We start from the raw sequence: 16,204 nt of genomic DNA, 5'->3' as shown, positions 1-16,204 counted from the left end.
TGGAGCTCATCAGCCCTGAGGTCTCCTAATTACATAGGAGTTTCAAAACAGCTTTGAGTAGATGATGCTCCGGAAAACTAACCTTAGAGTCCAGCCCTTCTGCCACTCCGCAAAAGGAGTTGTTCTCCTAAGATCTTATCCAGATGGTACTCTAGCTTCCCCTTTTAATTCCAGGGGAAGATGAAAAAGGTTTTTCAACCTTTTAAAAGCTGTTTGAGGAGGCGACCTGTGGAGCCTCCGCAGGACGCTTGCTAGGGCGACATGGCTCCTACCGGAAGACAAGTGCCTGCTTTTGTCTCTTCTATTAAGAACAGCCAGTGATTAAGATTATAGGCTATGAGCCAGGAAGTCACTCAGTATAGGCTATGAGCCAGGAAGTCACTCAGTATAGGCTATGAGCCAGGAAGTATATGAGCTCAGTATAGGCTATGAGAATGAAGTATATGAGTATGTGAAGTATATGAAGTATGTTTATGTGAGTATGGAGTATATGAGCTCAGTATAGGCTATGAGCCAGGAAGTCACTCAGTAGTCTTAGTCATACCGCTATCTCTGAGCCTTGCTATCTGTAATATGGAGATTATTCTTGGGACTGCAGTTATTTTGGGGAACTGTAGTGAAGGCAAACTATAACAAACTCTAGTTGCAGCTACATAGTAAGTAAGCAAAGTTCCAAGCAAACCTTAGTTGTCTTTATCCATATTTGTGGTCCTGTCATCATCCTTACAGATTGACACTATGATTTTTTTCCCCTCCCCTTTTTGTCACTAGAACCTGTGTGGTGCCCATATCTTCTTGTTCCAAGAGCTTCCTTAGCTTTAAAAGCATTCTTGCTACACCAACCTTGGAATAATAAATATTCTCTGGATATTTCAGACATGTAAGAATCTTTTTTAATATTCAGACTTCGGGTTTTATGAAATGGCAACATACAGATTAAAGGCTTAGAGATTATCCTGAGTCATAAGACCCAACTACCTGCAATTCAGATTTCAATTTCATACGTTTTAGAAGTAGTCATTGATCATCACTTAGTGTGCCTATCCATAGGCAGAGCATATTTCCTCCTGCTCACATTACATTTCCTTTAAGTGGCTCAATTCAGCTAGGTCATGAATTGCAGAACATACTAGAATGGCCCACTGGGTCCTTGCATACATGTCAGTAAGGTAAGGATAGGCAACCTGTGGCCCTCCAGATGTTTTGGCCTACAAATCCCATCAGCCCTAGCCAGCATAGATAATGGTGAGAGATAATGGGAGTTGTAGGCCCAAATGTCTGAAGGACCACATGTTGCTCCCCCCTACCTTAGAGCTTCTTCCACTTACAGTGCTTTCGTGTTCACATCAGTGGAAGGAGCAGTTGTACGCATACATCTCTTTGTGCACTTCCACAGGACTGAGTAGGAAGGGAAAATGTGCTTGTATATGACGTACATATACAAAACAGAGCATGTACTGACCTCTTTGGATCAGCGATAGAATGTGCAGGCATTTACTTTTAACTTGTTCAGTTACCATTGTGCAAATAACAAAATGCAAAGGCATTTGCCGTACTTAAATTTTAGCTTGTTGCGGAAATGCCTCAGTGATGTATGAAATTACACTAGTGAAGCAAAGGAATTCATTATGTAGGAGCGCAAGTAAATGCAGTTTGGCTCAGTTTGGGGTGGGGGCCTAAGATGTGCTTGTGGAGTTTCAAGGGTCATGATCGCAATGTTGGGGATTTCTCAATGTTCCCTGCCCCTTTACATTGGTGGGTCTGTCCCCAACATCAAAAAAGGGAAAACATTCCATGCATTGGACTCTCTGTTTGCAAGGAGTCCCTGCTTTGTGACCCCTGACAGCACTGATCTGAAATGGAGAAGAGAAGAAATTGACCAGAATGACTTTTCTCAGGGTCTGAGAACTGATCCAAGCCTGAGAGGAGTCTACTTCCCTCCAACCCCAGTTGCTCTTTTGAATGCTAAGCATAGCATAGGGTATGCAGCCTTCTGTGCCATGAGCTGTACTCTGAATCAGAGTTGGGATGTTTAATCTCTGACTGCCAATATTTGCCTATTAAATCCTAATGTTTACTTTGCAGAAATTATCCAGAGAATGAAAATGTTAAAAATCTGTTGCAGGAACAGTTGCACTCATTGTCCAAGTAAGCATATTTTAGTTGATGTCTTTCACTGCTGACATACATTAACAAAAATTACTATTGATTGCTGCTGTGATACTACCTAATAGGCATGTTCAGAATTCACTGTGTAGGTAGTTTTGTTTTGTTTTTTTCCCAGCAAATATAGTCAGGGTGATAATTTCATATATGTGTAGTATGGATAGTTATAACAATAAGGATACTGGTTCTCAGTATCAGGTTTATATTTCATTTTTTGTGTTAGGACTCCTACTGGCAACCAGATCAATATTAAGTACTGGCAAAGTTGATGAGTGTGATGATATGATGACTCTATATCTTTCATACCATGTTTCAGTTGTTATATTTTTGTATGTTATGCTTTTTCATTCATATAAAAAGTATGAAAAAACATTTTAAATAAAAACACCATTTTTAAAAATCTGGTATCTGGGTGTGAGGCACAAAATGTATTTGAATATACTGCACAGCAAGATGGTTTTATCTTTTTGCAGTGACATCAAGAAACTTTTACTTGATCCTGAGTTCACCCTCTTGCAGCGGTGCCTATTGGTTTCAAGGTAACAGAAATGTGTTAAAGTCAAAAGCCCTTTGTATTTGTCTTACAAATAATTTTCATGTAGTTTTAAGCCTGAGCATCTAGGTATTTCTGTTAAAAACCAGCAGGGCTTTTTATTCCTTGGATTAAGGTAATTTAAAAATATATACAGTTTCTGCATTGGGATCAGCATTAATGAAGAAGTGAAAGATGCAAGGGAGCTTGTTCTCAGTGATGTGGGGTGGAAAAATTTCCAGTGCTTTATTTTTCCTCAGAAAATTTTCTGTTTCGAATGTTCATTAGTAAAAATGAATGTATGCCAATTGCAAATACAATGGGCAGTATATCAACAGGGCCCCTCCCGCCGATTCCATTGCACAAGTGAGACCCACAATTCTTTGCACAATGAAGATTTAACGTTTCCTATATGAAGCCCCGAAGCAAGTGGAAACCTTTGTTTCTGAATCGAGACAGGTCAGCGGAGCTCCCCTCTGCAAACTCTCCTGAACTCCCCGTTCTTTCCACTTGTTTCTGAGTGTTTCTGCGGGGGCGCAGTGCACCGTTGGATACTGCCCAGGATTAGGCAAGCTTGGCAGTTTGAGTTGTCGTGTTTTCAGGTGACGATCCCTAGCAAGTATGTGAGAGAATACATATATGCCAATGAAATACATATATGTCTCAGAATGAAAAGGAACTAATAAATAGTGACAGTGAACCTGAGTGTGCCCCAACAGCCTTAGTGGAAGAGAGTTGACTGCTGTAGTTGTCAGCATATCATGCACAGTTCTTGGATTGGTAAAACTGGTGTGTCAACAGTTTTCAGTCACTTCTTGTTTTTTCTCTCTTTAATTTAAACAGTGTAAGGGAAGTACATGCTATTGTCTTTACAGTTTTACAAGTATTCCAGTAAAAAAAAGTTCTACGTAATGTAACGTTTAAATCATATTAAGTGTGCTTTATTTTCTCCTCTCACATATTTCAGATCAATACTTGTGGTGCATTGGGAGAAAAAAAAATACCACGGGGTACCTTTTTTTAGCATTGTTTACTAAATACAAGTAAAATCAATATGCTAAATTAGATTTCTCTAGGGCAGGGGTGGTCAACTTGTGGCCCTCCAAATGTTTTGGCCTTCAGCTTCCATCAGCTGTAGCTAGGGATGTACGAAAGTCACTTACCTTTTTGCAGGGGTGCTTCGCGGTGGGGGGGGGAGGCACTTCGCTTCTCCCCCCGAAGTTCAGGCGAGGGGGGGGAGGCGTCCCGCCTCGCCCGGCCGAAATTCAGGCCGGGGAGAAGTGCCCTGTCTCCCCGGCCGCGAAAAAAAAAGTAAAAAAAAAAAAAAAAAAAACGTGATAGGCTACGTAAAGATTTACGTAGCCTATCACGGCTAGATTTCCAAAGTCAGCCGTGATAGGCTACGTTAATCGTTACGTAGCCTATCACGGGTGACTTTGGAAATCTAGCCATGATAGGCTACGTAAATCGTTACGTAGCCTATCATGGGGTTTTGGGGGGTTTTTTTTACACTTTACTTTGTAATGCCGCCCCCGCCCCCGACGAAAGGCCGACGAACCGCCGCCGGGACCCGCCGCCGGGAGGGACATTCGCCAAAGGTTAGTCCCATCCCAGGGGGGCGGGGGGGAGGAGAATTTCACCGCCGATTTCGGGGGGCTGAATGCATTGGCGCTCGGCCCCCCGAAGATTCGGGGAGAAATTCTCCGCCATCCCTAGCTGTAGCCAGCATAGCCAGTGGTGAGAGATGATGGAACCTGTAGGCCGAAACTTCTGGAGGGCCACAAGTTGCTCACCCCTGCTCTAGGGCATCAGAACATTTTCCGATGCAAACTGAAATTTTTCTATGCAAATGACCCTATGCAAATGACCGTGATTTCATTGGAAAATTTCCCATAAATCCCATCACTGCTTGTTTATAATATTTTTTTTCTTTTAGAGCATCATTTTCATCTTTGTTTTTGTTTGATAGTTGTATTTGTAATGTTACGTGCAGCATCTGCTGTGAAGCAAGTGGAAAGCTACCCTATTCTGCCTCTAACTGCCTATCAAATCACCTCTAAGGGGCTGTTTGTTTTTTGGTGGTGTAAATTTGCACTTGTGCAAGATTTATGGGGTCATTCCCACTGCTATGGGGATGGGGCACCCTGCCTTGGCCACTATACATGAGCAGTTGTTGATGTGTGGGGAAATGGCCCCATCTATTTTCTGAAATATCAGAGTCCCTGGTGGGCGGTATCACTTGCTCTTTATACATAAAAATGGTGCAGTGCAGAACAATTTGATATATTTTTTCATATTCCACCATATTCTACTTTCAGGATGATGATAATTAGCATGACGATCAGTCTTCTGAAACTTTAGATGCTACAGAGCCATTAATTCAGACTTTTGCTTTTCCCAGGCTATATGGGGATGAATCTGAACTGCATTTCTGGACAGTTGCTGCCCATTATTTGCTTACGTTTTCCCGGGAAAAATCTTTAATGGTAAAAACAGAAGGCACACTCATTTCTCAAGAAAAATGGATCAACCCGCTTGATATATGTTATGATACATTGTGTGAAAACTCCTATTTCCAGGTATTGCAATATTTTTAAACTAGTAAAATAGGTCAAATCAGTAAAGGGAGTAATTTCACTTCCACATAGATTGTTTTCATTTCGGGATTTTATATGTACAAACATGTATAATTTTTTGTATTACTCACGTACCTAAATATATGCCCTACTTGATACTGCTTGATTTGCTTTGGGCATGGCAATACAGGGTCAGCTGGACTTGTTGGAGTTCACTGATAGAAATGGGGATAGGATTCTTAGTTTATCTGGTATTTATAGCCACACTGTGTCATAGCCTCATGCTCAATTAAAATAGTTTTACTCCAAAGAACAGCTGAATCACTGTCCTCAAAAGGTTTACCCATAATGAATTTGAGGAGCTTACAGAAACAAAGAAGTTACACCAAAATTTCTGCCTGCTGATGAATAAAAAATGTAAGAATGATAACTTCAGTGTCAGGCAAGTCTGCAGCCATTTCCCTTGCCATAATCCAAAATTGAATCAACATAAATACCTGAGTTCATCAGTAGTATAAAACAGCAGAAGTTTAGTCTTAACAGATGGTGGCTGTGTTCTTACCATATTCATATTCTACCTGTACCCACAGCTATATTTTTGGGCAAAGTCTGAGTCCTTTATCCTTTGGCTTAGTGCCACGTTCCTTTCTACTCACCTTCCCAGTTCTTATTGTGATTCCCTCACTACTTACCATAATTCTGTTATCAAAATTTGTCAGCTTGCTAGCCACTTATAATTCCTTTAACTTCATCACCCTTCCTTTTAACATCCATCAGAAACTTCTCTCCAAGAGTTTTCATCAGCAGAATTTTAAAACCTTTCGCAGTGCAATGCTATGCACACCTACTAGGAAATCCCATGGAGTTCAATAGCAGTTACTCCTGAGTAAATGTGTATAGGATTGCAGCCTTAATTCCAGCTACTTTTCTGTGTCTTTTACCTGTGAATCCTCCATCCCTTTCTGTTCCTGCTTCCCTTACTTTCTTAGGGTCAATTTACCTATTATTTATTGCTATGGAGATTATAATTGGACTAACATGTCTACATAGGGATTCATACACCTTCCCATGTGAAAATGACTTGGTTAAGTTATGAGGAATTTACACCATTGAAACATAATAATAGATCCTCAGATTGTGAACATCTGAGACTGACATAATCTATTTTATATAGCAGTAGAGCGTATATTTCTTATTTAATGAATGATCATTTTCAGTTTCTTATTAATTTACATATGATTCTCTGCAGAAATTCCAGCTTGAAAGGGTCAATCTCCAGGAGGTTAAAAGATCAAATTACGATCACACCAGGAAATGCACTGACCAGCTGCTACTTTTGGGCCAGGTTTGTGTTGCCAATTTAGCCTGGCTTATGTTGCCAATTTCAGCTTTTTACAGTTGCACTGTTCAGTTCTGGCTCATGTAAGTGGCTTATTAGCAAGCTAAGGTGAAATCCAGTTATGTTGACAATAACTATTGTTACAGTGTGATTTCATTTTCCCTTAAAAATAAGCAACAACTGCCAAACCAGTGTGGTGGATTTTCTGAGTGACTAAGATGCATTGAAAGCTATACAACTTTATTTTTTATCCCCTTCCCAGACTGATAGAGCTGTGCAGTTGCTTTTAGAGACAAGTGCTGAGAACCCCTATTACTATTGTGATTCGCTCAAGGCATGTCTGGTTACAACAGTCACTTCCTCAGGTCCATCCCAAAGTACCATCAAATTGGTGGCAACCAACATGATTGCAAATGGAAAGCTAGCAGGTAAGATGTTTGTTCTCTTTCTTGAGCGCAAAATAATGGCTGCAACTTCGAGTGGAAGCCCCCTTGAACAAACTCTAGCTCAGTGCTACATAAGTAGGGGAAGTACTGCTGAAAACAGTTTGTTGAGAAAATTATAAACCTGTAGTGTCTACTTAAAACTGGATCCTAAGCCATGTACTGTGGGAAAACTTGCTGTTCAAGGTGATATAGTAACTTTACTTTTAAAAGTGAGTGTGTGTGTAAATTGTTTACAGGACAGCATACACAGGGCCTGGATATGTAATGTGCAATAAAGTACATGTCTTGAGCTTAGTCCTCACCCCTCCACAGCCGTTCAGTATGTGGCATAAACCATTCAATTCCTATACATGTAACATGTACATATAATACTTTGCTACCCCCAGTTTGGAACAGATTGTGAGCCTGAAGTGTTCAGGACCTGGTGTTAAGTACTGGTAGACCTTTGCAAAATTTAAAATGGGGCTGTGGGAGAAGTGGGGGCAAATAGAAGCATTTACAAAACCCTGTACTGTAACTATGGATCCTGCTTAGAAAGTTTCTGTGACTCTTTGGTCTTTTTTGTGATGTGAGTAGAAATAAATGTGTGGGGTCACACTTAGTAATAGAATTTGGGCTAAAATACTTTTTGCATTCTGTAGGTAGCAAGTAATCAGGGTCTCTCTGATATCCTGAATTAGCAAAGGGGGCTTTGTTGACTCTTCATGGTTTTAAATTGTGACTAGTTCATCTTATATAGTTTTTTTTTCTCCCCCAGAGGGTGTCCAGTTACTTTGTTTAATAGATAAAGCTGCTGATGCCTGTCGTTACCTGCAAACCTATGGTGAATGGAATCGGGCAGCATGGCTTGCAAAAGTAAGTGGTTCTCTCAATCCTCCTACATGAGCTGCTTCTTGTCAATAAATGATTTTATTCATACATCATAGCCAGGTAAGAAGTCAGGAAGATGAAAGCTGGCATGTTCATACTTACAGGAGGGAGAGCAGGGGTCACAACTTTAGAATGTGTAATTCTTAGAGGAGGGAAATTCCCCACATATGCATTTTGAGATACTAGTGACAATAACTGTTGAAGAAAAGACTTCACACTGAAAGGTTGTCAGATTTAGGAAAGCCCAGTTCCAGGAGAGTATCGTAGATTTCCTAAAGAAACAAACAAACCTGTGTGGGGTGGCGAGGAGGATATAGGCATCAGTCCTAAATGGATTTTGAACCAGAATCATTGGCTTCAGAAACGAGCTGCTTATGGGATTGTGTCCCAGGATTTGCAGGTCTGTGTCAGCAAAGGGAGTTGCTCTCCCTCATAAGATTGCCAGGTGAGTCCTGCTTGTGGCTCCTCATTTAATTGAGAATTGAAAGAGCAACCCCTTTTGCTCAAAATCCCTTTGAGTAAAACTGTCTTGCTACACCCCACTTCACCCCGGTTGTTTGTCAGCTCAAAAACATGTGTTTTCTGAGAGAGCGCGTGTTAATTGTTCAGGCTCAAGCTTTGCTTCGAGCTCCTTACTTGTGACCTCAGCTGGTCTTCCTTCACCACCCACTTTTAGCCTGGCGATATTCCTTGCTTCCAGTTCCCTGCTGCCTTGGTCACATTTACCTCTGGCTCTGGACCTCCTTTGTGCCAGTTCTTGTGGCCAGCAATCTTCCTGGCTTCTGACCCTTGCTTCCCTCTACTCCATGCTTCACTGGAACCCTTTTGCATTTGGGGAATGTGTTTGCACTCAATCTGTGCTCCTGCAGAGTCTTTTGGTGGTAGCTGAACCAGCCCATGGGGTCATTATTTTGGAGCAGGATGTTGACGAAAAGCTGCGTGAATTGTTGTTGTTTATTCGGTCAGTCACTTCCGACTCTTTGTGACTTCATGGACCAACCCACTCCAGAGCTTCCTGTCGGCCGTCGCCACCCCCAGCTCCCCCAAGGTTGAGTCCGTCACCTCCAGAATATCATCCATCCATCTTGCCCTTGGTCGGCCCCTCTTCCTTTTGCCTTCCACTTTCCCTAGCATCAGCATCTTCTCCAGGGTATCCTATCTTCTCATTATGTGGCCAAAGTACTTCAGTTTTGCCTTTAAGATCATTCCCTCAAGTGAGCAGTCTGGCTTTATTTCCTGGAGTATAGACTGGTTTGATCTTCATACAGTCCCAGGCACTCTCAGAATTTTCCTCCAGCACCACAGTTCAAAAGCATCGATCTTCCTTCACTCAGCCTTCCTTATGGTCCAGCTCTCGCAGCCATAGGTCACTACGAGGAATACCATTGCTTGAACTATGCGGACCTTTGTTGTCAGTGATGTCTCTGCTCTTAACTATTTTATCAAGATTTGTTATTGCTGTCCTCCCAAGAAGTAAACTTCTTCTGATTTCCTGGCTGCAGTCAGCATCTGCAGTAATCTTTGCACCTAGAAATACAAAGTCTGTCACTGCCACCACGTTTTCTCCCTCTGTTCGCCAGTTATCAATCAAGCTGGTTGCCATAATCTTGGTTTTTTTGAGGTTTAACTGCAACCCAGCTTTTGCACTTTCTTCTTTCACCTTCGTAATGAGGTTCCTCAGCTCCTCCTCGCTTTCAGCCATCAAAGTGGTATCATATGAATATCTGAGATTGTTAATGTTTCTTCCAGCAATTTTAACTCCAGCCTTGGCTTCATCAAGCCCAGCACGTCGCATGATGTGTTCTGCGTACAGGTTGAATAGGTAGGGTGAGAGTATACAACCCTGCCGTACTCCATTCCCAATCTTAAACCAGTCCGTTGTTCCATGGTCTGTTCTTACCGTTGCTACTTGGTCGTTATACAGATTCCTCAGGAGGCAGACAAGATGACTTGGTATCCCCATACCACCAAGAACTTGCTATGATCCACACAGAACAAGAATTTGTTATGATCCACACAGTCAAAGGCTTTAGAATAGTCAGTAAAACAGAAATAGATGTTTTTCTGAAACTCCCTGGCTTTCTCCATTATCCAGCAGATATTGGCAATTTGGTCTCTAGTTCCTCTGCCTTTTCGAAACCCAGCTTGTACATCTGGCAATTCTCGTTCCATGAATTGCTGGAGTCTACCTTGCAAGATCTGGAGCATTACTTTACTGGCATGTGAAATAAGTGCCACTGTTCAATAGTTTGAACATTCTTTAGCTCATACCCTTTTTTGGTATGAGGATATAGGTTGATTTTTTCCAATCTGTTGGCCATTCTTGTGTTTTCCAAATTTGCTGGCATATGGCATGCATCACCTTGACAGCATCATCTTGCAAGATTTTAAACAGTTCAGCTGGGATACCGTCATCTCCTGCTGCCTTGTTATTAGCAATGCTTCTTAAGGCCCATTCAACCTCACTCTTCGGGATGGCTGGCTCTAGCTCGCTGACCACACCGTCAAATCTATCCCCGATATTATTATCCTTCCTATACAGATTTTCCATATATTCTTGCCACCTTTTCTTGATCTCTTCTGCTTCTGTTAGGTCCTTGCCATCTTTGTTTTTGATTGTAGCCATTTTTGCCTGGAATTTACCTCCAATGTTTCTAATTTTCTGGCAGAGGTCTCTTGTCCTTCCTATTCTATTATCTTCTTCCGCATCTGCGCATTGCTTGTTTAAAAATAATTCCTTATCTCTTCTGGCTAACCTCTGGAATTTTGCATTTAATTGGGCATATCTCCCCCTATCACTGTTGCCTTTTGCTTTCCTTCTTTCTTGGGCTCCTTCCAGTGTCTCAGCAGACAGCCATCTTGCCTTCTTGGTTTTCTTTTTCTTTGGGACGTTTTTTGTTGCCGCCTCCTGAACAATGTTGCGAACTTCTGTCCATAGTTCTTCCGGGACCCCATCTACTAAATCTAGTCCCTTAAATCTATTCTTCACCTCCACTGCATATTCATTAGGAATATTAGTGAGCTCATATCTACCTGATCTGTGGGTCTTCCCTATTCTCTTTAGATTCTAAATTCTAAATTGTGCAATAAGAAGTTCGTGATCTGAACTACAATCAGCTCCAGGTCTTGTTTTTGCCAACTGCATAGATGTCCGCCACCTTTGGCTACAAAGGATGTAGTCAATCTGATTTCGGTGTCGACCATCTGGTGAAGTCCATGTATAAAGTCGTCTCTTAGGTTGTTGGAAGAGAGTGTTTGTTATGCACAGTGAGTTGTCTTGGCAAAATTCTATCAGCCTATGTCCTGCTTCATTTTGTTCTCCCAGACCATGCTTGCCTGTAATTCCAGGTGTCGTTTAACCACCCACCTTAGCATTCCAGTCTCCTGTAATGAAAATAACATCTTTTTTTGGCGTACTATCCAGTAGGTGCTGCAGATCCTCATAGAACTGATCTACTTCTGCTTCTTCAGCATCTGTGGTTGGATCACTGTGATGTTAAATGGCTTACCCTGAATTCGAATTGAGATCATTCTGTCATTTTTTGGATTGTATCCAAGCACTGCTTTAGCCACTTTATTATTAATTATGAAGGCTACTCCATTTCTTCTGTGGTCCTCTTGTCCACAGTAGTAGATCTGGTGGTCATTTGATGTGAAGTGGCCCATTCCAGTCCATTTCAGTTCACTGACACCCAAAATGTCTATATTTAATCTTGACATCTCCCCAATAACCACATCCAATTTGCCCTGGCTCATAGATCTTACATTCCAGGTTCCTATGGTGTATTGATCTTTAGAACATCGGATTCGTCGTTCACCACCAGCACCGTCGGCTGCTAGCCGTCCTTTCGGCTTTGAGCTAGCTGCGTCTTCACATCTGGGGCTAGTTGAACTTATCCTCTGTTCCTCGCCAGTAGCATTTTGACCATCTTCCGACCTGGGATTCCCATCTTCCGATGGTATACCGACATATCTCTGGTTGTACTGATCCATTTAGTTTTCATGGCAAGAATCCTGGGGTGGGTTGCCGTTTCCTTCCCCAGGGATCGTATTTAGTCTGACCTCTCTGCCATGACCTTCCCGTCTTGGGTGTCCCTTCACGGTTTAGCTCATGACGTCATTGAGGTGCTCAAGCTCCAGCACCATGACAAGGTAACGATCTCATTTGCTGAAGTGATCAAAAACTGCGTGAATACAAATCTGTAAAATATATATTCTGTCCCCCCAAATTGGAGATTCTTCCTCATCTTTTGCCAGGCACTTTAAAAATAAAAGCTTCCTCTCAAGGAGAGCAGCAAAATAATGGGTATATATTTTAGTACCTGAGTGGACTGTGACTTAGTTCCTAAATTTTGTTCAAATATTTTTGATCTTTCATAGGTTCGCCTGAATGCAGAGGAATGTGCTGATGTTCTGAAGCGTTGGGTCGATCACCTTTGTTCTCCACAAATCAATCAGAAATCCAAGGCCATCCTTGTCCTCCTCTCCCTGGGTTGCTTCATGAGAGTTGCAGAGATGTTACACAGGTCAAATGAGGCATTTTTCTTTGCTCCATTCCTCTGAAATATTATGAGCCCCTTCTCTATATAAGATATAGATTCAGTGGCATATATACAATACTCCCAGTACAATTTTAAAGCCACCAACAGGACATAAACACAAACAAAAGGAAATCAGCAGAAGTCAGACACATCCAATTGATAATTAAAACAGCAATCAATACCTTTCTGAATAAAATGGTATTGCTACCATTTGTCAGTTCAAAAACATGTGTTTTCTGAAACAGTGAAGTTGTTAAGTGTTCTATAAAGAATTTGAATTAGGCTGCAGTCCTGCACCTGCGAATCCGTGGTGCGACTACACTTGGAATACTGTGTACAGTTCTGTTTACCACACCTAAAAAAAGTTATTGTAGAACTGGAAAAGGTGCAGAAAAGGGCAACTAAAATGATTAAGGGGCTAGAGTACCTCCCCAATGAGAGAAGGTTACAACATCTGGGATTGTTTAGCTTGGAAAAAAGGAGGGTGAGGGGAGATATGTTAGAGGTCTACAACATTATGCATGTTGTGGAGAATGTGGATAGGGAGACATTTTTCTTGCTCTCTCAAAATACTAGAACCCAGCAACATCCTATGAAGCTGATTGGTGGGAGATTCAGGACAGATAAAAGGAAGTACTTCTTCACACAGCGCATAGTTAAACTATGGAATTTGCTACCACAAGAAGTAGTGATGGCCACCGACTTGGATGGGTTTAAAAGGGGGTTAGACTAATTCCTGGAGGAAAAGGCTATCAGTGGGTACTAGTCTTCATGGCTATGTGCTACCTCCAGTACCAGAAGCAGTGAGCCTATTTACACCAGTTGCTGGGGAACATGGGTGGGAGGGTGCTGTTGCACTTATGCCCTGCTTGTGGAGTCTGTTAACAGCAAAAAAACTGTCTTTTGACATCTTAAAGACAAATTAATTGTGGCATAAGCTTTCATTCACTAGCCCACTTGAAGTGTTATTCTCAGTTGAAAGATATAGATATACACACGTATAGTTATACAGATTTTCCTGCATTGAGCAGGGGGTTGGACTTGATGGCCTTGTAGGCCCCTTCCAACCCTACTATTCTATTCTATGATTCTAGATATAAATTAAAAAAAACATTGTAGACAATGAGGCCAAAAGGCCATGAAATGAAGAGGCACAACTTTTGTGTATCTCATCGTTATTGTGTTTGAACTGACATTCTTTTCAGGAAGGATAGGGTGAAAAGTGGCATTTTTACTTGCTCTCAACATGTGCTGTATCAGTTATTGTTCAAACCTGGGGGACTGAATCAGTGGCCCTCTTTGAAGCTTTGCATCAGAGCCATCACTGAGACCTGTTTGCATCAAAGCCATCCACTGAGTCCTGTTACAAACGTATAAAGGTTCCTAGCTACATAGTAAGTGCAAGTACTTTCAAGCTGGCTTTTTTCAAGTAGCCTAACTGTTCATTCTTCTCTTTAACAGCATGAGGTATTTTGATCGGGCTGCCTTGTTCATCGAAGCCTGCCTCAAGTATGGCACAATTGATGTTAACGAAGATGCAAATATCCTTTTTGAAATTATGAACTACTAAAAACAGAGGATACAGATGATGATGTGCAGTGTCTTAAATGGGAAAGAACACAGCTCAGTATTGGGCATTGTCATACCCAAGATCAAAGCATAGGTTGTGCTAGCTTTAAGCATCACAATCCATAAACTGTCCCACTCTAAGATGGCTCTTGTTTGGGAGAGAGATGATAAAGCAGTCTGATATCTGGTTATTTCTGTTCACTCCTGTATTCCTTAACCCACATTTTACAAAAACTAATCCATGCGGTATTTGCAGATTATGCTAGAAGCCTGAAGACTCTGGGGTTTAAACAGGCTGCTACTCTGTTTGCCTCAAAAGCAGGAGCAGCTGGCAAAGATTTATTAAAGGAACTTGAACAACTGAAAGAAGGTCTTAAAGAGTGACAACTCTAAGTAAACCACTAAAAATTGTGATTTACCATCAGATGGAGTAATCGGTACAGCAATTATTTAAAGACAATGAAGAGGAGTTTTGGGGGGGCAAAAAATACAGCTTTGGTCACAATAGAAATTATAAATGCAGCATGCCATGTGTAACCAGAGTTTTCTTTCAAAATTGGTGGAGATAATTTTGTTACCGTTAAGCAATACGTCCATATTTCTCTTTAAACAAAAGTTCAGAAATTGTATTTATCAAAGCCTCCAACTAAAAGGAAAGGGATATCCATCTTAAGGGGTCTTCGGTTGTATGTGAAAACTGTAGAACCAGGGCCAGTCCAACATGTTGTTGCCCCTGAGGGGTGTACCCCAGGATCCCTTGCAGTGATACTAAAACGCAGCTCTCAAGTTACACGAAGCCACATGACTTAAAAATTGCATTCTAGCATGCTCTGTGACATTGGGAAATGGGGGATATGTTTAGGATTGGTCACTGCTTCACTGGCGCTCCCAAGTAGATTGCTGCTCTAAACAACCATTTGGACTGTTTGAGCTGTCAGTACTGGAACTGAGTTGACGTTTCATGTTGAAGTATACATATTCAAAAAGGTGGAAACGTTCATCAGAAAAACTAAGCCGCTTGCATGGAAATCTAAAAGGTGTCTCAGCTTTTGCTCCAAGTCGTGAACACTAATCACAACTCAGAGAGTGTGAAGCCCCTCCAAAGGAAGCTCCTTAGCCTTAGGTGCAAAGAAGCTGTGCAGTTCCTGAGCTTGTCTGACCATGCTTCCTTACCCACCAGAGCTAAATCTTGAGCCAGGTGGCTTTTGAACACGCTCTCTGTAAATCATCCATGCCCCCTGCCCATGTGACTAGTAAAAGTCCTGCTGTAGACCTGCCCACAGTCACATGGACCGAAGGGGCTTACAGAGAATATATAAAAGGATTCTACTAAGCTTTAGCTCATTTAGATCAGAAAGCTTCCCGAGCTTAGTCAGACAAGTTTAGGAATTAAACTAGTCCCTTGCTACCACAGATGGGAGATTCCTGCACACTTAAAAACCAGCCTTTGAGTACTTCTCTACAGTTCCTTCTAGTGTCAGGAGTTAGGCAAGTGACGTAGGTGACATTTCAAGGGGGCAGTTGGGTGTGCGTTTCAGTAATAAAGAGCCCTGCTGGATCATACCCACAGCCTCCCTAGTCTAGCATTCTGTTTGTACAGGGGCCAACCAGATGATGACGGGAAGCCCAAAGGCAAGTAATGAGCTGCTGTTCCCAAGCAGCTGGTATTCAGAGTCATGCTGCTTCTGATTCTGGCAGTACCACATAGCCATCATGACTAGTAGCCATGGATAGCATTAACCTCCATGAATTTATGTTGTCCTCTTTTAAAGACATCCAACTTGGTGGCCATAATAAATGTACAAACAAAACTAAAAGATTGTTTTGGCTTGGCTCCAGTTTACGTCGCATAGTACCGAGTTCTCTTGACTATTTCATATGAAGCAGAGGTCAAGCTTCTATCAGGTCTTTAACAGGCCTTTCTGATATAAGCTTCCAAAACCCAAAATTATTTATTTCTCCCTTTCTATGTGTATTATGCACGTGTATTATGCACAAGAGCATCCCAGGGACCTTAGGATTGTTTGGAGTCCCCTTCCCAAGACCATAGACACTGCTGTGACCTCAGAAGGGGGACTCTGGGTTCCGATCCTTTGCAGCTTCTGTGGAAAGAACCATGCTGGCTGTTTCCCAAGGTCACAAATGCAACCTCCGAGTGAAGGAAA

General features: G+C 41.8%; 1 protein-coding gene across 2 annotated transcripts in view; it reads left to right on the top strand.

The window, feature by feature from the left end:
- Nucleotides 1-15,856, top strand: part of WDR11 (WD repeat domain 11) — a 69,463-nt gene extending 53,607 nt beyond the window's left edge. Inside the window, exons 20-29 of one of the 2 annotated variants that reach the window (XM_084846051.1) lie at nucleotides 772-880; nucleotides 2,086-2,148; nucleotides 2,640-2,705; nucleotides 5,100-5,277; nucleotides 6,524-6,619; nucleotides 6,876-7,041; nucleotides 7,817-7,914; nucleotides 12,310-12,455; nucleotides 13,932-14,011; nucleotides 14,269-15,856. In XM_084846051.1, coding sequence (XP_084702177.1) covers nucleotides 772-880; nucleotides 2,086-2,148; nucleotides 2,640-2,705; nucleotides 5,100-5,277; nucleotides 6,524-6,619; nucleotides 6,876-7,041; nucleotides 7,817-7,914; nucleotides 12,310-12,455; nucleotides 13,932-14,011; nucleotides 14,269-14,423 — 1,157 coding nt within the window. In that variant the 3' untranslated portion in view covers nucleotides 14,424-15,856. Of the gene's footprint in view, nucleotides 1-771; nucleotides 881-2,085; nucleotides 2,149-2,639; nucleotides 2,706-5,099; nucleotides 5,278-6,523; nucleotides 6,620-6,875; nucleotides 7,042-7,816; nucleotides 7,915-11,701; nucleotides 11,805-12,309; nucleotides 12,456-13,931; nucleotides 14,012-14,268 lie in introns of those variants that run through there. The other variant, XM_084846050.1, reaches the window with a different exon arrangement.
- Nucleotides 15,857-16,204: the final 348 nt, after the last annotated feature.

This window comes from Heloderma suspectum, chromosome 3 (assembly GCF_057233095.1).
Source record: "Heloderma suspectum isolate Gila_16-S chromosome 3, 16-S_ref, whole genome shotgun sequence".
In the NCBI taxonomy this organism is placed as follows: domain Eukaryota; kingdom Metazoa; phylum Chordata; class Lepidosauria; order Squamata; family Helodermatidae; genus Heloderma; species Heloderma suspectum.
The sequence above is the reverse complement of the archived record's forward strand: the minus strand, read 5'-3'. Positions and strand labels throughout refer to the sequence as shown.